The 21435-nt window shown below is 40.5% G+C and overlaps 2 protein-coding genes across 2 annotated transcripts; one reads left to right on the plus strand and one right to left on the minus strand.

Annotated features, from left to right (window-relative positions):
- Window positions 1-1330: 1330 nt before the first annotated feature.
- Window positions 1331-5405, plus strand: ubxn10 (UBX domain protein 10). Its single transcript, XM_085783243.1, has 2 exons — window positions 1331-1719; window positions 5072-5405. Exons 1-2 carry the CDS (start codon window positions 1344-1346, stop codon window positions 5338-5340), a joined length of 645 nt encoding a protein of 214 aa, XP_085639369.1. The 5' UTR covers window positions 1331-1343; the 3' UTR covers window positions 5341-5405.
- Window positions 5406-7646: 2241 nt separating this feature from the next.
- Window positions 7647-20747, minus strand: ddx19a (DEAD-box helicase 19a). The gene is made up of 11 exons (XM_085782945.1): window positions 20585-20747; window positions 20316-20379; window positions 19964-20177; window positions 15719-15811; window positions 15289-15391; window positions 14066-14180; window positions 13124-13301; window positions 12106-12343; window positions 11045-11207; window positions 8940-9131; window positions 7647-8277 (listed from the first exon to the last, which is right to left on the minus strand). Exons 1-11 carry the CDS (start codon window positions 20645-20647, stop codon window positions 8216-8218), a joined length of 1485 nt encoding a protein of 494 aa, XP_085639071.1. The 5' UTR covers window positions 20648-20747; the 3' UTR covers window positions 7647-8215.
- Window positions 20748-21435: the final 688 nt, after the last annotated feature.

Here is a 21435-nt window from a genome sequence, read left to right on the forward strand (position 1 = left end):
GCCACCTTTAAAAAGAGTTATGGATGTGAAAAGATCAATATTACTCAATAAACTCTTATTTTTGGCCAGGAAATGTATATTATTTAATTGGATTAGTGAAAAACCGCCCACTGTAACTCAGTGGTACAAAGAAGTTTTTCCTATGGAAAGACTAAGTGCCAAATTAAAAGGAAATTATGACACTTTTAAGGATATATGGCGGCCTCTAATGGATTACTTGCCTAAGGATCTAAGTGAAACTATCCAGAGGGGAAACACTGGCTTAGAAAGACGCGACTGAGCAGACCGATGAGAAAGAAATATTTCCTAAAAGGGTACAAGTGCTGTTGGTCCCCCCCCCCCCCTTTTTTCCCCTTTAAACTTGTTTTATTCTACTTTATTTGAATTGTGATTATTCACTTTCTCCCCTAGCTCAGACCAATACTTGATGATGTAATGCTTAGTTGAGCATTGTTTGCATTGTTGTAATCTCAGAAAATAAAATAAAATCTTATTATTAAAAAAAAAAAAAGACACAATTGGCCTTTTTATTCCTTTTAAAATATTTTTCCTTCCCTCTGTCTTTACTTAACCCCCATTTGTAGAGGTATCTCTTAATGTAGGACTTCCTGAGCAGCGCAATGTGATGGGTGTAAATATGTAAATGACCATGATGAAGCACTGTTAAAGAGGAAATTGCTCATGTAAATATAATATATAAACACATACACATACAAAGAGGAACTAACTAACAGGGTGTTGTATAAATATACAGTATATTTGTACTAGTTGTAGGCCTATGTTCATCATGACCAATTAGTGACAGTAGACAAAGTTTGTTGATGTGCTCATTTATTTTTGTATTGTTTGAAGCTTTATGATGAAGTATTAATTCATTATTTGTATGTTTATAAATGTACATTTATTTTATTTCATAAATATTCATAAAAATATAAATAAATGTTGGTGTATTTAGCTGCAGTAGCGCCCTCCCGCCACCAGGGGGCTCGCTGTCTGTGAGTCACCAGTCGTCGTCGTCATGGCAACCGGAGTTCCATGGTAACCAGTGACGCTGAAGGGTAAAGAAGAGGCAGAAACTGGGGAAAGAAAGAGGGTGGAAAGAAAAGTAAAAGAAAAAAAAGCGGCTTTTAAACGTTTTAAACCTGTTGTATCGTTACAGATATAAACTCCTTAAGTTTAGTAGGAAACGTTTTCCGCTCGTCTTGAAGAAAATGGAGACCGGTGTTGACTAATGTGACTTTATTTGACTCTTAAGGACTGAAGCAGGAAACAGGTGGAAATCTTTAATGCAAGACAAGACCTCAAAATAACTGTTATATTTTTATTTTATTTTTTACTTTTCAATGCATCTAACAAGACCAAAGTCGTCCAAGGGCCGGAGCAGAGCGGCTGTCAGCAGCAGCAGCAGCAGCCAGCGGAGCCCCGTGTCTCCACCGGGCTCTCCCGGCCGCAGCAGGCCGGACAGAGCGCTCCGTTCCCGGTCACAGCCCGTCATGTGGCCGCCCCCCTCCTCCGGTTCCTCTGGTTCCTCCTCTGGCTCCTCTGGGCCGCTGAGCCGGGAGGAGGAGGTGATGCAGCTGCTGCATCAGGCTCCAGCTGCTCCTCCTCCGTCTCTGAACAAGTACAAGGTGCTGCCGTCCATAGAGAGGCGACAGGAGACAGCCAGCCTGGGGGAGGACATGTCCAAGCTCAGCCTGTCCCACCACCACCACCACCACCATCATCATCATCATCATCATGGTGCCATGCTGCTGCAGGAGGAGCTGGATCTCTGCCCTGCACATGAATCCAGGTTAAAAACATTTCTCTTTTCATGGGAACTGAATTTGCACTGTAAATCCTCTAGAAAGTTGTTTTATATCAATATTTCATGCTGCAAACTGACTGTTAGTTTTACTCTTCAGATATTGTTTCATCTATATAAGTCATGTTCAACAATGTTTTCAAGCTGTAAGTTTTAAATATATTTGACTTAAAGGGATAGTAGCATTTTTTTAAAAGTGTGGTTGTATGATCTACAAATAGCCCTAAGTACTTTAATTGCAGTAGAAGACTCTCTGCACTCCTCCCGTTAGCAACGCCAGCCCATAATAGCCCTGCCCAGAGATTTACAACATACAGTGTTGTGAACAGACCCAAAGAAACGGCCTATTTTCGCAGATTAAAAGAGGTTTTACCTGAAAAAAAAAATACACTGTTCCATTGTTCGCTATAATATCATTTTTTTTCCAGCCCCTCAAAGTGCAGGAAAAACGCAGTTTTTATTTGGACCTAACCAACTGCTGATCAGCAGGCGCTAACGCTGGGCGGAGGGATAAGTGAGTTGGTTTATTTGGGTCTGTTCACAATTGTAGATCTCTGGGCAGGGCTATGGGCTGGCGTTGCTAACGGGAGGAGTGCAGAGAGTCTTCTACTGCAATTAAAGTACTTAGGGGCTATTTGTACATCATACAACCACACTTTTAAAAAATGCTACTATCCCTTTAAGACTTTCAATTTCTTCATACTAATCTTCAACCATTCAAGTAATTTCCAAACATTTCATACAGCCTACTGCTTCTTACATGTTTTAGTTTTACTCTTCAGATATCATATTGTTTCGTCTTTTCAAGATTGCTTCAGCCAATTTCTTCACTTAAAGCAGAAGTAAGCGATATTTTTGTGTTAATATAAGTCTTAAATAGTTATATCTTCCGACAGCAATCACTTACATAGAGTGTTTGGACCGAAACACGGGTCTGTCAGTCACTCTGCTCTGCTCTGAGCCGAGGAGAAAACTTTTCTCGTATCCTACAGTTTTTATCCAATGAGGAGAGAGAACGGCATGCAGGGCTGTGTGTGCAGCCAAGGGATGCGCGTGAATGTGGCGACGTAGGGACGAGGACTGTTATGGTGCGTTCAAGGCAACCCGTAACTCGTGTTTTTCCGACCTGTGAAGTCGTACCAGTTCGATCTAGTACGAGTTCACGGGTCAGAAGTTACGAGTGGCCGTTATAGTGACTTTCACCGGTAAAACAGGTCGGAAAAACACGAGTGGGTTGCCTGGAACGCTACAAAGTCGTAAGTTGTGACTTGAAGCTGTAATTTACGGTTTCAAAAGCCTGCCTGGAACGCAGCATTAGCCAAAACGACCGGATCGCTTACTTCTGCTTTAATTCTGCATTGTTTCAACAATTTATTCAGCTCATTCAGCTTCCAGCTTTCAGCATTCACCATATTTCCTTCTCTTTTTTTCTGTACTTTCTTTTTTTCTTGCTTTTAATTGTGTTTAATGTTTCCAATTTTCACTATTTTGGGTTTTATTTTTTAAATCGTATGTTTCAGTTTTTTTCCCCCAATTCTTACTGTTAAAGGTATAATATGTAAGAATGTGGCCAAAATTGTTGCTGCAGTCAAATTCAAAACACAGCAGCGCGTTGTCCCCCCTCCCCTACCCACCAGACTCGAGGTTGCCAGACAGAGACACGCTAACCTTCGCTGTGCTCACTCAGTCAGTCTCAAAGCTAAAGTAAAAAGCTAAATATTCATCAACAACCTCACTGTTTTATTGCTCTGACTCACAGTAACTACAGTACGAGCGGAGTTCACGTCACTCAGGTGATCTGCAAGTTATCGTTAACAGTTACATTACCGCTCCTACGCTTCGTCTGTGTGTGCAGCGCTGACACACACACACACACACACACACACACACACACACACACACACAGACACTGTAACCCTGCATCTACAGGAGCCTTAGTGCGTGTTCTTCACGCCGTAGATGAGCCGAGACGTCTTATACCACAGAATAAACGACACGAGCTGCTCCGTTTCATTCCTTTACAGTCTGTGGTTTCTCCTCCACTTTCTGACGATGGATCATAAAACATGACGACCAGAGACAGGCGACATGTTCCCAATCACTTCATTTACCATCGGCTCCATTTCGCCACATTTCCTCTTTCCTCTTTTCTAACTTTCACTTTGTAATTCTTCCCTTTAGCTTTAATAACCGATAATAGAACACAATCTTTTTTTTTTCATGATCTCGTTTTATCTCCCAGCCGTATTTGCAGCTCAGTGGAAGCTTAACTGGCAACCCAGAGGCTGAAATGCCACAGACGCTGTGACTGGGAGAACGCGCTGGGTGGCGACACCATTGCCAACCATAGAAATTCAAAACAAACATGATTTGCGGTCTGCAAAAAAAAATTTTTAATGCGAATATCTTGGCTGTAGGATTGTTGTTGGTGAGTTCAGTATGTTATATGAACATTATTCCTGAGTCTCTGTGACATATTAGGACGATTTTACAAGCAGTTGCTTTAGATTTCTTACATATTGTACCTTTAAATGTTTTGTTTCTATGCTATAAAGCACATTGAGTTGCCCCTTATTATGGTCCAACACTATGGAACTCTTTACCCATTGAACTCCGCTCATCTCCAACAACATCTTCTTTTAAGTGTAATCTTAAAACATACCTGTTCTCGCAAGCTTTTTATTAGTTTTTTGTTTGTTTGTTTGTCTTAACACATTGGCTTCTGTTTTAATATGTAACTCACATGTATTGCATCTTGCTATATATTATGAAACACATGAAGTCAATGTCAATTTATTTATATAGCACATTTCATATGGCAAGCATAAACTCAATGTGAAGAGTTCATTTGCAAAAGCAGATAACTTCATTTTTTTATTTACATAAGATGATATCAGTCAAACCAAAGTTGAGTGACTTTGAGATGTAACAAAACAGACATATCTCAAAAAAATAAAGTTTTATTGAAAACAACACTATGCAAAGAATAATAACAAAGCCTCAGCTCATTTTTTTTTCAAAATGGCACTTATCTGCTTTTGCAAATGAACTCTTCACATTGAGTTTATGCTTGCCATATGAAATGTGCTATAAATAAATTGACATTGACATTGACACTCAGGATCCGGCCCAAGCCACCAGGACCAGGACCAGCACCAGGACCAGGACCAGAACCAGAACCAGGACTAGGACCAGAAGGAGAACGAGGACCAGGACCAGAAGGAGAACCAGGACCAGGACCAGAACCAGGACCAGAACCAGCACCAGCACCGAGCAGCAGCAGCCGGCTCCTCTTGGCCATCAGGGCTCCGTGTGGCCGAAGGTTTCAGCAGCACTTCGAGCCGACCGACACTCTGCTGGCGGTCAGAGCCAGCGCCGAGTCCCGGTTCGGGTCCAGCTACGGAGACGCCTCCTCCGTCGAGACCATGGACGTTCCGCGGAGGAGCTTCACCGACATGGACCGGACCCTGGCCCAGTGCGGCATCCTGAACCGATCGGTGCTGTGCATCTCTCAGACTGTGGTGGATCAGGACTGAGCTGAACTGATCTCTCTGAGCCGCCAGAAATGTGTTTTTCCTGTTGTCACGTGGATATTTGACCTCTGACCAGGGCCGTTGTATAGGGGAGAAAGGTGATGATAATTCTAGGGGCCCAGCGCCCAGTGGGGCCCATAAAAAACCCCAGTAGTCTAATCTTTGTATGACTGATTTATTCTGTGTAAGACCCTGACTAATACTCATAGTACACTGTAAAAACTCAACATCTTTCCAAGAATATTTGTCTTATTTCTTGTCCAAATGTCTCATTTCTAGTCAAAGCTAATCTCTTTCCACTTAAAATAAGACTCATAACCTAAAAATTAACTTGTTTTTAGATCATTTTCACTTGTTTCAAACTAATTTTCACTTGAAATAAGTAGATAAATCTGCCAGTGAAAACATGTTTTTTGTGCTTGTAATAAGGAAGAAAAACTTGTTCCACTATCAGATTTTTTCTACTTATTCCAAGTGAAAATCTGCTTGAAAGAAGTAAAAAAGTGTCTAAAAACAAGCTACTTTTAATATGATGTGTCTTATTTTAAGTATAATGATATTTGTTTTGACTAGAAATGACATTTTGACTAGAAATAAGACAAATATTCTTGGTAAGATACTTGGGTTTTTGCAGTGTAATGCTGCATAAGCATCAAAACAAGGTAGGCTAAATAAAAAATGATAATACATACGTAGTCTAAGAAAAAAAACTGGAAAAGTTAGGCGGAGGGGCCCACTTTAGTATTCTTTAAGGGGGCCCAGAATTCCTAGCAACGGCCCTGCCTCTGACCTCATGTGCAGGAGGATGCGTCTCTGGGATGAGTCTCCAAAAAACCTCCAGCACACTCTCACTAAGGATGGACTTTTCTTTTTAAACGGCAGGTTTCTCACATCTTCATATCCTGTAGTTATACTTGGAAACAAAAAACGCCACAAATGATGCGTTTGAGATACTGTAAATTCTCAAATGAAAAGCCGAGTCTCAAATCAGACGGTGGTTTCCTGTAAAAAATGGAATATAATATAAAATGGAATATAAAAGATTATTTAAGTTTCTTTTTCTATGAAGTTTTCTTTAGGTTTATTTGACAAATTTAACTCAGACATTAGTTTAATATGAAAAATGATCACATTTTAATCTTTATATTACAACCACCAGTGTGTCAACATGAAGATCTGAGCAGCTACGCTTTTAAATTTTACAGATTTCTGTTGCATCTCTGGGATGAGTTAAAAAAAATATCTCACTAAGGATGGACTTTTCTTTTTAAACAGCAGGTTTCTCACATCTTCATATCCTGTAGTTACACTTTAGAAACTAAAACATAAGATTTTCCTTCATCATAACGACTTAGAGAGGTTCCAGTTGTTCTTTGTCTTGTGGATAAATCATAGTAGATTCTTAATATTCATAGTACCGTAATGGCTTTTTTTACAACTTCAGTTTCTATTTCATGAAAATGGATTAAACCTGAATAAGACCACACCTTCCTCCCAACATATAAATATCACAAGATTAGCACATTAGCAGGAAAATACCAGACTAATGAGATGGAACATAAGAGTTTATTAAAGTGTCTTTGCTGCCATTTTTAAAGTTAATGTTTATATATTTTAATTTTAACTCATTCCCCTACGTTGCACAGATAGTAGTTTAATATGAGGAATGATCACATCTTTATATTAGAACCACTAGAAGTGTGTAAACATATTTTTGTTGTATGTGTTGAATTATTGAGATCAAAAGGAGAAAATTAACCTGTATTTTAGATGCATTGTAGAAAAACTCAGGTGATTTTCTTATTTAGAAAAGTCCCAGTCGTAAAAAAAAATGTGAATGAAACTGAAGATGTTGATTTGCTGCTTTTATTTGTGATGAGTCATTTGACTGGACCAGTTTCAAAATGACCCTCACTCTGTGAATTTACTGTTTAGATTTTGAAGTCATAAATCAGTGGGCAGATAAAAGCTGTGTTCACGAGTTAAACTATAATATAAAACTTACGGAACTGAACGTCTTTCAACATAAACGAGACAACTTTTATCTCACTCTGGAAAAAGATTTATTAAGACAATAACGCAATAAAGTGCACAAAGAATTAGTAGGTTACAGACTTCTTATCTGTTGAACATCTTGAATATTTTCTGTATTTTTTTCTTTTTTTCCATTATATTGCTTCTCAGAAACTGATTCAGCCGGTGTGATGATCTCACTCCTCTGATAAGCCAAAGCTGCTGTAAAACACCAGCAGAATAATAAACTGTCTCAACAGGTTTAAATGTGACAGTATATTTATTTATTAATTCTTTTCTCTTTTTTTTTCTTAATCCACACAAAAAACTGATATCACAACCAAATTAAGCTGCATCACAAACCAAAAACTACCACTACACTGAAAAAGGCATTTTTTTTTAAACCATAAAATGCTTCAAGTCACAACTCAGCCTTCATCAAGCCATGCAAACATCTGAGAGACACATTAGGTCTCATTCAATAATAATAATAATAATAATAATAACACTTCAAATAATCCAAAAACACAGCACAGCAAACCTTGAACAATAATATCATCTGCACCCTTCTTCAGCTCCACTGTTTCAACAACGTGTGGTTAGTTTAGAGTCTCAGCGAGACGCAGCTTAAAGGCTTAAGGTGACTTCAGTGATCAGAGTCGGACATGTCAAAAAGAAAATCCAAGTGGAAACTTTGGCACACTAGATTTTGCATAATCAACATTAGCATCTTTTTTCTCCTTTCTCTTTCTCTCCTGTAAACAATAGAAATGCAAACAATAAACCCTTGAAAAAGAACTCAAGTCACATTTGAGGTAACACGTCTAACTGCCTCAGTGCGTCGGTAGTTCATGGAGCCGAGCGTTCAGCTCATCAGGCTTTCCATCTCCTCCAGGTTGCTCGTGTCCAGTTTTGTGATTCTCCTGTCTGTAAGAAAGAAAGAGAGAAGAGAAGGACAACTTAAAGGACGATTCCAGGCAAATTCAACTCGGGGCTGTATGTTCCTAACATTTTAGGTCTAAAAGAAGGAATCTGAAGATTTTCAGTTTAATGTCTCGTGTTTTGCGGTAGTTGTGTCCCCGCATCGCCACGGCAGAGATGAATGGGAGCGGATTGAAGTTCTGCTGCTTAGGCTGTTTACATCCCTCAAAGCCACAGACAGCGTCAGACGGCGACTCAAACATGCAGCCAGAAGTTTCGTGCGAGACCCAAGTTGCCATGCGCGGTGTTTTCACGTGCAGTCAGAAGCTCCGTTTGTGTCATAAACACAGGAATATCAACTCTTGAAGTAAATAAACTTCTGGCTGCATGTTTGAGCCGCCATCTGACGCTGTCTGTGGCTTTGAGGGATGGAAACAGCCTAAGCAGCAGAACTTCAATCCGCTCCCATTCATCGCTGCCGTGGCGATGCAGGGACAGACACAACTACCACAAAACAGGAGACATTAAACTGAACATCTGCAGATTCCTTCTTTTAGACCTAAAATGTTAGGAACATACAGCCCCGAGGTGAATTTGCCCGGAATTGTCCTTTAAGATCCTAACATTGGCTGTATGATGTGGTAAAAGTGAGAGAAACAGGAACTTACTAAAGTGCATCTCGATCTGGTTGATGATGTCCATGCTGTGTTTGCTGTCCACCATGTTGACGGCGAAGCCTCGCCGGCCGAAGCGTCCCGTGCGGCCGATCCGGTGCAGGTACGTCTCGTTGTCGGCGTTCCCGTCCATGTCCACGGGAAGGTCGAAGTTCACCACCAGCGACACCTGCTCAACGTCAATACCTGGAAACAAAAAACGCCACAAATGATGCGTTTGAGATACTGTAGATTCTCTAATGAAAAAGCAGTATCTTAATTAGAAGCCGGGTCTATTTCTATTTTCTTTAAGTTAAAGCCCACGATCGCCTGTTTGAGCCCTTTCTAAGCTGCTTCATTCGTGCTAGAGTTCCCTATCGGTCCAATTAAACTTCTAAATGAATGTGTGCTCCAGATTAATACAGAATTAATAAAATGGAATATAAAAGATTAAGTTTTCTTTAGGTTTATATAACAAATTTAACTCAGACATTAGTTTAATATGAAAAATGATCACATTTTAATCTTTATATTACAACCACTAGTGTGTAAACATGAAGATCTGAGCAGCTACGCTTTTAAATTTTCCAGATTTCTGCAGGTTTCTCACATCTTCATATCCTGTATTTACACTTTAGAAACTAAAACATAAGATTTTCCTTCATCATAACGACTTAGAGAGGTTCCAGTTGTTCTTTGTCTTGTGTTTTAATCATATTAGACTCTTATTATTCATAGTAAAATGCTGTTATGTCTATAGGGGAGGATTTATCAGCTAAAACAACTTCAGTTCACCTCCCAACATCGACCAAAATACCAAACTAATGAGATGGAATATAACAGTTTATTAAAGTGTCTTTGCTGCCATTTTTAAAGTTTATGTTTATAAATGACAGATTTAACTCGTTCCCTGTGTTGCACAGATAGTAGTTTAATATGAAGAACGATCACACTTTAATCTTTATATTAGAACCACTGCTCAGCTCTGGAAGTGTATAAACACAAAGGCTTTTAAGTTTTTACACATTTCTGTTGTATGTGTTAAATCAACCAGATCTAAAAGGAGAAAATGAACCTGCATTTCAGATACGTCGTAGAAAAAAACTGGTGATTTTCTTATTTAGAAAAGTCAAGAGGTGGAAAACTGTGAATGAAAGTGAAGATGCTGAATTGCTGCTTTTATTTGTGATGAGTCATTTGACTGAACCAGTTTCAAAATAACCCTCACTCTGAGTGAATTTACTGTTTATATTCTTTTCCTACACTGACTGGACCGATACGACCGGACGCACGAGCATAAACTCTCGGCCAAAATGCAGCCAAAAGAGGAAGTCTGTGCATTTCCTCTAAGTTTAATTGGTGCTGATTAAACTCAACCCTCCTGTTCTCCTGCGTCAAGGAAGGAAGGAAGGAAGGAAGGAAGGACAAAGGGAAAGAAGGGAGGAAAGAAGGAAGGGGAAAAGAAAGGAAAGATAGAAGGAGGGAAGGAACAGATTGGGTCAAAAAGGAAGGAAGAAGTAAGGACGAAGGAAGGAAGGAAGGAAGGAGGAGAGGGGAAAAGGATTGTGGAAAGAAGGAAGGGAAAAAGGAAGGAAAGAGGAGGGAGGGAATAGATTTGTTCAAGGAAGGAAGAAGAAGGAAGGAGGAAGGGAAAGAAGGAACGGAAGAAAAGAAAGATGGAGGGATAGGGAACAGATCAGGTCAGTTGGATCAAAACCAAAACCAAAAAAAGGAAGAAGAAGTAAGGATGAAGGAAGGACTGTGGAAAGAAGGAAGGAAGGAAGAAGTAAGGACGAAAAAGAAAAAAGGATTGTGGAAAGAAGGAAGGAAAGAGGAGGGAGGGAACAGATTTGTTCAAGGAAGGAAGAAGGGGAAGAAGGGAGGAAAGAAGGAAGGGAAAAGGGACTGTGGAAGGAATGAAGGATCCAATTTGAGGGCTAAACTTGTCTGGACCCAGCTCTTTCCTTCTATTCTTACTCTTTTAACCCGTCAGAACAGAACGATTTGATATATTTGAATATATTTTCCATCTTTGCTGATCATAAGATTTGTTTCTAAATTAAATAAAAGGCAGCTGAAGCAAATAAAAGCTTAGGAGAGTTTCACAGACGCCCCCTCACCTCTGGAGCAGACGTTGGTGGTCACCAGCACCTTCTCCTTCCCGTTCCTGAAGCGCTCGATGACAGCGGCTCTCTGCTCCACCGTCATTTCTCCGCTCAGCAACGCCACCTGGTGGCCCTCTTTGGTCAGGTGTGCAGTCAGCCAAGCGGCCATTTTACGAGTCTGAAAGGAAAAAACAAAACAAAACAACAGAGCATCAGCGAAACAGAACAACAGCTTCCTACTGCAACACAACACAACACCAGGGCTGTGTCCGAAATCCCCCCTACTCACTATATAGTGACCATGCCATGTTGTAGTGGTGTCCGAATGTCTAGTGATTATTAATGTTCACTATATAGTGCACTGAATCTATCCCACAATTCACCACGAAATGTAGTGAACATCCGATGGTCACTAAACGGAGCAAGATATCCCATCATGCATTGCGGTCATGGATCGATGCTGTTACCACAGCGGCCCAGAACGACCGGTGTAGCTACCAAATAAATGAAGTAGTGCAGCAGCCTCAATAAATGTGTCCAGCTGCCAGAGTTGTCCGGTCGCGGCTTCAACAGACTCCCAAAACGAATGTCGGAGCAAATTTCCTAACAAGCGTTATAAACTGACCACAGGCTCGATGCTAATTTCTGTTAGCCCGTCTATGAGCTTTTACATTATACGTTAGCATTAAGCTAGCGGACCTTATGCTTAGTTGTGAGTGGCTCTGTGTGTTTTGAACGTGGTTTCAAACTATGTGGGTTTGATTGAACAAATTTTGATGCTTATATTACCTTAATATATTGCTTTACTCCTCTTTTTATGTTGGTACCTACCATGGTTGTATCCATGGTAACTACACCGGCCGTTACGATTGCGGTCGGAACGTTCTAATTACGCAACGTAATACGTCATTAACTGTGCGGCGGAGTAGTGTCCGAAAGTGTTTTTTCATTTGACCAGTGAGTCCACTATATAGTCCACTATATTGAATTCACTACATAGTGAGTAGGGAGGAGGGAATGAGTGAGTTATTTCGGACACAACCCAGGTGTGAACGTGTTGAACTCTCTGGACGTACGTGGCAGAAGATCATGGCCTGAGCGATGGTGAGGCTGCCGTACAGGTTGCAGAGCGCCGTGAACTTATCCTCCTTCTCCTTGCAGAGCACGTAGAACTGCTTGATCGTGTCCAGCGTCTCCTCCTCGCGCTTCAGCCGGATGATGTTCGGGTCGGGAACCACGTGCTCCGCAAACCGCCACACCGAGTCCTCGAAGGTGGCGGAGAACAGCAGCATCTGGCAGTCCTTCGACAGCTGCCTGCAGGACGAGAGGGAAGAGGAAATCTTGAAATAATATCTTACATGCTTAGAAATTAAGACAATTTTATCATAGAACAAGGCAAAAACATGTTGTTTTCAGTTCTCTGTCACTATCTATCCGTCCTTCATCAGAGAAGACAACAGGTCCAACACTGGAGACACTCATCAATTCAATGTCGCACTGCAAAAACTCAAATATCTTACCAAGAATATTTGTCTCATTTCTAGTCAAAACAAATCTCATTCTACTTAAAATAAGACTCATCACATAAAAAGTAGTTTGTTTTTAGACACTTTTTACTTCTTTCAAGCAGATTTTCACTTGAAATAAGTAGAAAAATCTGATAGTGGAGCAAGTTTTTCTTCCTTATTAGAAACACAAAAAATTAGCTTTCACTGGCAGATTTTTCTACTTATTTCGTGTGAAAATTTGTTTGAAACAAGTGAAAATGATCAAAAAACAAGTTATTTTTTAGGTGATGAGTCTTATTTTAAGTGGAAAGAGATGAGTTTTGACTAGAAATGAGACATTTTGACAAGAAATAAGACAAATATTCTTGGAAAGACTTTGAGTTTTTGCAGTGCGATAGTTTTCTCGCTAGGATTGGGAAAGAAATCCTTGGTGCCGTCTGAAAAAGTCAAAGTGAGCTCTGGCAGCTGGTGTCATGACTCAAAGCTTTTCCAGGACATTTGGCTATTTTTCTCAATTTCTATTTCCCCGATAATGTGACGACAGCAGCTTGTTTGAACGTGATGGGAAAACTCTTTCCCTACCCACCTGTGGATGCGGATGCTCTGGTCGCGGTGGCCCTGCGTGGCGATCATCACGTCGGCCTCGTCCAACACAAACATGCTGATCTTCTTGGGGTCGATGTGTTTGTATTTGGTGCACCAGTCCAGGATGGTGCCGGGCGTCCCGATGACGATGTGATCCTGCAGCCTGGTGCCGCGCTCCACTGAACACAACACAACACGCAGATATGTTAAAGGGATAGTTCTACATTTTGGAAAATTGGCCCATTACCATAATCCCTATAGTCATAGCAGTAGGTTCATCGTTTAATTATCGGTGCATGTTGTTTTGAGATCGGCGGGGCAGAGCTGCGAGCTGCTCAGTGAACACAATGGAGGTGAATGGTACAGGTCCCCTGTCCCTCATCAAACTTATCAAATACACAATCCAACAACTCCACAACGCTCTGGTGGACAAGTTGTGACCTGCACATTCACCACGCTATGAGATAATAACACAAAGTTACCAGACAGAGTTGTTTTAGAGGGAAATACATGCAAAACCGCTGATGCGCGTTGCCTTCAGGGACAGTTTTTCATCAAGCAGTCTCTGCATTTCCCTCTAAAACAACTCTGGCTGGTAACGTTGTGTTATTATCTCATAACGTGGTGAATGTGCAGGTCACAACTTGTCCACCAGAGCGTTTTGGAGTTGTTGGATTGTGTATTTGATGAGTTTGATGAGGGAAACCAAGAAATCCCATGAGCCTCCGTAGCGTAGCTCTGAGCAGCTCACGGCTCTGCCCCGCTGATCTCAAAACAACATGCACCGACAATTAAAGGTGATGAACCTACTGCTTTGACTATAAGGATTACGGTGATAGGTGAATTTCCCAAAATGTTGAACTATCCCTTTAAAAGGCTCCCCTATTGACTGTTTTACTGCTAATCCCATGAGAGACGATGATTCTCCTGCTCGTGTTCTTACGTCTGTTCCCTCGGATGGCGTACGCCAGCTTCACATCTGGACAGAACTTCCCCATCTGTTCGATGACCTGGCCGATCTGCAGGGCGAGCTCGTACGTCGGCGAGATGCACAGGCACTGGAAGAAGAACCAAGCAGATTTCATTTAGTACACTCAAAACGGGGATGTAGACATGGGGCCTGTCCCAATATGCACACTCGATCACACTTACACACTTGGGCTCTTGGCGTGTGCGTTCATGGGCTTACTGTCAGTGCGCAAGTGTGTCCCATTTCTCCAACGACCGAAAGTGCAGCGCGTTTGACTTGCACTTTACCCATACTTATGGTAAGACCGCATCCGAGCGGTATTTGGCCAAGTATAAATCCCACAATGCACCACGGTGAAGTCCGCCGTCACTGGGAGCCACAAACCACGTTCAGGAAATGCGATTGAATTAATTTCAATAAAATGAAATTAACTTTCCATCTCATAATTATGACTTTTTAAAGCAGAAGTAAGGTGAATGTTTGTGTTAATATAAGTCTTAAATAGTTCTATCTTCCGACAGCAATCACTTACATAGAGTGTTTGGTCTGAAACACGGGTCTGTCAGTCACTCTGCTCTGCTGTAAGCCGAGGAGAAAACTTTCCTAGTATCCTACAACCTTTATCCAATGAGAGAGAACGGCATAAAGGGGCAGTCCTCTCTGTGTGTGCAGCCAAGGGATGCGCGTGAATGTGGTGACGTAGGGACGAGGGCGGGGACCGCTAACTCCATCGGCTGACAGGAAGTTAGCCAAAACCACCGGATCGCTTACTTCTGCTTTAATGTCATATTTTATATTCATCATGCTCCGTTCATGTTTTTATTTCTTTTCCGTTTTTCTTGTTTGTTTTATTTACTTACAGAGTTGGGCTTACACATTTATGATTTGAATCTTATATAGAGACACTTTTGGAGTAGATGAGACTGTAATCCAGCAGCACTGTTGATTAAAACTGTTGCTGTGCTGCATGTGTGTGTCGTGGTTGTGCTACGGCTGCACTTGTCAAGTTTGTCCCGATTGCTTTTAAATATCCCTCCACACGCTTGGCCACTTAATCCATGCTTGCACACTATATGCAAATATACGTTCCGCCGGCAAAACGTCACCAAAGTGTGTGCGTAACCAAGCGCACTGAGCCAAGTGTGGAGGAATGGGACAGGCCCGTGGACCAACATGTTATCATAGTATATTCAAACCTGAGTCCACTTGTTGGCGGGGTTCACATGGCTGATCATGGCCAGAGAGAAAGCAGCAGTTTTTCCGGTGCCGGACTGAGACTGAGCGATCAGATTCTGAGGTCTGAAAACACAGATGATCAATCAATAACAGGAAACAAAAACGTTATATTTTTATTAGTTGTTGGAACTAAATCAAAGGACAATAGCTGCGGGGCATTTTGGAGCTACAAAGTTGATCTTAATAGTCGATCGAATCTCTATCGATCGGATGGAGACAAATTCAATTTCAATGAAACAAAAGACAAAAGGGCAACTGGAGCTTGAAGCAGCAGTTATTGTGGCGTTTTCCTTTCGCTGTTCATTTAAATTCTTACTTGTCCCATTGACTTATAGATGAATTGATTACGTGTCTCAGCGGCAGTTCAGAGAGGAGAGAAAATGAACTCACGGTTGAGCCAGCATCATGGGCAGAGCGTTCTCCTGGATCCTGGAGGGTCTGTTGAAGCCCATGTTGTAGACGCCCTTCAACAGCTCAGGCTTCCTGCTCAACAAGGACGGAGGAAATTACACATTTTGTACAAATACATCCTCTGTAGATAAAAGATGATCCTTTAAATGTTATTGAGCTGTTCGGTTGCATTTAATTTGCTTCAAAAATATAAAAGAATAGCAGTTCTTTGGGAAACCTGCTGGTTTAATACTTGTGGAAAATGTCACAGCTTGTGAAGAGTTTCTGTAGCAGCCAGGAGTCTTGCTGTGATTTTGTCATTTCCACTCCTGCAGATCACTTTAAAACATTTTAGTGAGAATATCCTTGTCTATCACTGAGTGTATCCTTAAATTTCCTCAGGATTAAAATTCAGACTGATGGGTTCTGTTATCCCATGTTGAATGAGACTTTTCTGGGGCACATGTTGCTGTTATCCCCTCTTTTAAGTTAATTTAACAATTTATTTAGGTTTGGGAGAATTTGGGAGAAATTTTGTCAGTAGGTTATAGAATGAAACAAAAGTATTCATTTTACTCAAACCCATACCTATGAATATTAAAACAAGAGGAACTGATCATTTTGGGAGTGGTCTAAGTTGAGACCACTTCAAAATGATACATGTAGAGATGCTTTTAAGAAACATTTGCAAAAGTGGTCTCTTATTTGTTTCCAGAGACTTATACAGCTCTGGAAAAAATAAAGAGATTTTTGTTCTTTTTTTTGTTCTCAACACACTCTACTATACCGGTATATTGAATAACGATTTTAAACTGCAATATTTCATTAATTGAGATCTAAGACGTGTTGTTTAAGTGTTCCCTTTATTTTTTTGAGCAGTGTAAATAAAAAAAAACACTGCTGCGATTAAAATTTTGAATTATTCCACCAATTTTGATTTCTAAACTCTTCCAAAGTTTAAAACGTTTTGAAATGAATATGGACTTGTTTTCTTTGCATTATACAAGGTCTGAAAACACCAGATTTTTTTTTTTGTTATTTTGACCTGTTGCCATTTTCTTCAAATAAATGCTCTAAATCAGTGGTTCTCAACTGGTGGGTCGGGACCCAAAGGTGGGTCGCGGACAGCTGGTCAAAAAAGTAAATAATATTTAATGCACATCTGATGTTGGACATGTCTTTTATTTAGAAAAATAACTTATTTTGAAAGGCACGCATCACGTGAACACATGCAGTTGTAATGGTCCTCACTTTCTTATTATTTGCTCCATTTGCTCTGAATGCAAATATATCAGTTTCTTATTAATGTGGCCAGAATGCAGTTAATCTTGTTTTGTTTTGTGGGTCTTTATTTTGTGCTATTTGATATTTATTCACTTTTGTGAATATGCTCTGAATGCAGAGATGCATTAGAAGTCAAATATATCATTTTGTTGGTCTCCATTTTGTGCAGTTTGATATTTTTTTATTCACTTCCGTACATGCAGTTGTCATGGTCCTCCTCAGTTTCATTCATGTGCTCTGAAATGCACTTTGCTCAATAAAGAGCAAATTAAGTTTTTAAAGGCTTAAAAAAAATAAATAATCTTGGTTTGAATTCTATAAAAGTGGGTCGCAACAGAGTGAGACTAGTTGAGAACCCCTGCTCTAAATGACAATATTTTTATTTCAAATTTGGGAGAAATTGTGTCAGTAGGTTAAACAAAAGTGTTAATTTTACCCAAACACATACAGGGTTCCCACTCTTTTCTTGAAATCGTTTTCCAGGACATTTCCAGCTGCTACAGTCTGACAGACATTAGTTTTTACGCCATACACTGATCCATCCCCTGCCCCATTCATGCTTTGTATTGTTCTTTTCGACAATGCAGGGCTCGACAGTGCGACAGTTTTGCTCGCATTTGCGAGTTGATAATAGCCCGTGCGAATAAAAAATTGCATTCAGTCGCATCAGTGCGACTCAGACAGAAACTGCATGCACCGCTTTGCATGCTGTTTAACGTGAGCAGTATCCCCCCCCGCCCCGCCCCCCCTGCCTGTTTGGTGATTTTGGCCGCCGCATTGATTAAAGCTTGTGTACATCGGGGCCGTTCAGATGTAACGTCTTTTCCGCACATTACTTTCAAGGTAGACGCGCGTCATGCACGCCAAGGCGACACCGTAGCAGCGCACATTCGGTGCGATGCGCTTTTTTTCCGTGCACGTTCGACCTGCCTCTTCCTCCGGTACACGGTCTCGGGCTGTGTCTCTCCTACTGTTTCACACGGAGCTCTGCCCCAGGTGAAGGAAGCCCTTAGGTGGTACGTGGCCTCCGAGGCTACCGCGGAGCTATCAAAAAAAAAAAAAAAACGCTTGTCGCGGTGAGAACAGCTGACATGTGGTCACAGTCTCACAGTGCAACATTCATATAAACTTCAACCTCAAAGCTCCCTGTCTGACCTGTCCCTGAACATCACACAGGGGCAACATGGAGCTGCTTGTGTGACAGGTTGTTGAGGAAAAATGTTTGGTGTTTTTACTGTTCTCAAATGTAAAAATGGGTCATGTTGGACCCTCAGCATTATTTAAGGCTTAAACAGCCTGCTACAACATTTTTCATTGTGCTCCTAAAAAATCTTAGTGTAGAGCCCTGTATGTAATGTTCAGCTTTTTATACTGAGGGAAATATAGGTTCACTGCTCATCAATACCCCCACCCCTGGGCCACATGCACACACATACAGCATAAAACTAAAAACTAATATTGGTTGTAATAAATATTCTATTTTCTCACACATATTTGCATTGTTTGTCTTTCCTGATTTTTGTTAAGGCAAAGAGCCAGTTAAAACATTAAAAATTAGTCTACAGGGTTAGGATTATAGGCTAAATCTACTTTATTTGTTTGAAAATGATATTTTCACCAAAACTACAAAATTTTTATTGTGCTACTAAAAAATGTTGTGTGCTACTAAATTTTTCAGCATGGTAGCACAGTGCTACTTGGAAAAAAGCTTAGCGTCAAGCCCTGCAATGGTACCTTATTTTGTAAATTTAACCAATTTGTTTCTATGTTTATTCCTCTCTCTCTCATTCTCTCTCCCAGAAATCTGATTTACAAATGTGCAGTCTATGGCTCTAATTTGACAAATTATGACAAATTTATCATAGAACAGCACAAACATGTTTTTCTTTTTTAAATGAAATCCTTATTTAGAAGGGTCTGGAAAAAGTCAAATAGAGCTCTGGTAGCTGTGATAAATCATTTCCCAGGACAACTCTAGCTTTTCCAGGACATTTTACTTTTTTTTCTCATTTTCTATGTGTTTTCCATGACTGGAAAATTGGTGAATCATTTTCTAGGTTTTCCAGATTTTCCAGGACACTTGGGAACCCTGACATAGGAAAACCAGAAAGCATCTCTCTACATGTATGACAGTCATTCTTTTCTTTTCTTTTTTAAACACCAACACAAACACAACTCATTCTACTTAAAGGTGTACAGAAATGGCCGTTTGTCCTGTTTGTCGCGCCGAGTTGTACGAGCTGCAACACGAGTTTACCGAGTAAGGAAAACGAATTTGATTGGTCGTTATCGAGCGGGCGGGATATTCAAAGCTTGGGGCGAGCCCGAGCTCCGTGTGTGTGTCTCAGACGTTTGAATGACGGATTACGGATCCAATATCAGTGGCTGATGAATCGTGTACAGGCTGACGTATAATCCGTGCGCCTGCATTATCCAATGCGGAAAAAAAAATACACACTTTCATCCCAGATTTACTCAAAAATAGAATTTTGCACAAAGTTTGACCTACATCGTCTGAAAGATGAGTTATTACATTAATTTTATGATCCAGAGTGGGCTCAAATTCAATTTTCTTTTCTGTACACCTTTAATGAGACACTGATGAGGTCATCACCTGAACCACATCTGGTTTTATAGGAAGATTATAAAAACCACTGCTGGGATTAAACATTGACATTATCCCACTAAAACTGATTTATAAACTCTTCCTGAGTTAAAATATTCTTGCTGTGTTCTTTAGGAATAAATATGAACATGTTTTCTTTGCATTATTATTATTCAAGGTCTGAAAAGACTTGATATTTTAAAATAAAAGCTCAAAATGACAATTTTTTTTTTCAGTTTTGGGAGAAATGTTGTCGGTAGTTTCTCAAAACAAATTTCTCTTAATTTTTTTCCAGAGCTGTGTGTGTGTATATACATATATGTTTTTTTTCCCCTTCCCCTTTTCTGCAGACTCACAGCCGGAGCTCCTCGAAGGTCTTGACGGAGTAGAGGGGGGATGTGGGGTCTCTCTGCAGCACCTCCACCTGGTTCCTGTTCCGCACCAGCGAGCGGCGGATCAGCTTGTTGAGCAGCGACTGCTCGGCCAGATCCACCTTATCCGCGTCTTTCCTCCAGCCTCCATTCCCATTCGCATTCCCATGATTTTCACTCTTCTCCGGCACAATGTTGCCTGCACAGGTGGAGGAGAAGAGAGGAGAAGAGGAGCAGAGGAACAGAGGGACAGAGGACCCCCCGCCATTAACGTTACTCAGCGGTAAAAACCAGTTAGCAGAGATTTTAAACAGCGAGAGAAATATTAAAAAGTCACCGTTGATGTCTCCTCTGGTGCTCCGTGGACCACGAACTCGATCAACTTTCTTGGAAAAGTCGAACTAAAGTTGGAAAAAACGAAAAAAAAACACAGGTCGTCACGTTAAAAGCTTTTTAACAAAGACAAAAAGAAAGAAATTATGCAACAAAAGTGCGTGTGTAAGCAAAGCTAGCTGCTAACGGTCGGTTTTCAAACAGGAGTTGTTCACCTGTTAAAAAAAAAAAAAAAAAACCCTCCCAAACTGTAAAAAAAAAAAAAAAACTCACCTGCACTGATGGAGTCGTCGCCTCTTGAACATCGACAGCCAGCGCCCACGAGTCCTCGGACATTTTCACACATTAAATGTAAAAGTTTCTGTCGAGACAAACAACACTTTTCATCCAAAAAGTTTGATGTCAGCGTGATAGAGAGAGTGGCCGCTGGTGACGTCGAGACGGCGGTGGAGCTGCTGCCGTCAACCCGCTGGACCGCACCACTGATGCTGCCTTCACCGCCGTCGGAAATATCACAACTTCTTAACCGGAAGCAGCCAATCGAAGCGGTAAATGAACTTGCATACTTATTTTCTCTACTTTTTTTCTTTTCTGTTGTAGCTGAAATAAACGTCTATAATTATTTCACGGTGGTGTTAAACAACCGTAGCATAGTCTGCTGTAATGTGGAAATATGACAACGATCGATCGAAAGCGTTGGAATTAACAGCAGTTTTGATATTTACGGAGTTTATAGGGATACCCTGAAGGCACCGCAGTGTGTTTGTCGAGTGAACCTGCTGACACACCCATCAGAGATGATCTTCACTGAACCGCTACATGAAAAGGTATTTCATCAGTTATACTGACCATTAACTTTGTTCATCTTTTATAATGCTCTTAAAAAATATGTTTTATTTATTTTACATCCTATTCATACTTAATATATTTATATTTCATGAATCTAATGTTTACTTTCATTATAACTCTCATTGTTAATTCTGTGTATATGTGAGATAAAATATTTTCAAGTTCAACTAGATAAGTTTACTTGTCAACTAATGTTGGTTTTGTCATGTAAAGTATAACGTTAGTAAAAAATAAAAAAAAAGTATTACTTTCATGGTAATCTTTTATTTTACAGT

Source organism: Trachurus japonicus, chromosome 7 (assembly GCF_045865225.1).
Source record: "Trachurus japonicus isolate A0001 chromosome 7, Traja_1.0".
Classification (NCBI taxonomy): domain Eukaryota; kingdom Metazoa; phylum Chordata; class Actinopteri; order Carangiformes; family Carangidae; genus Trachurus; species Trachurus japonicus.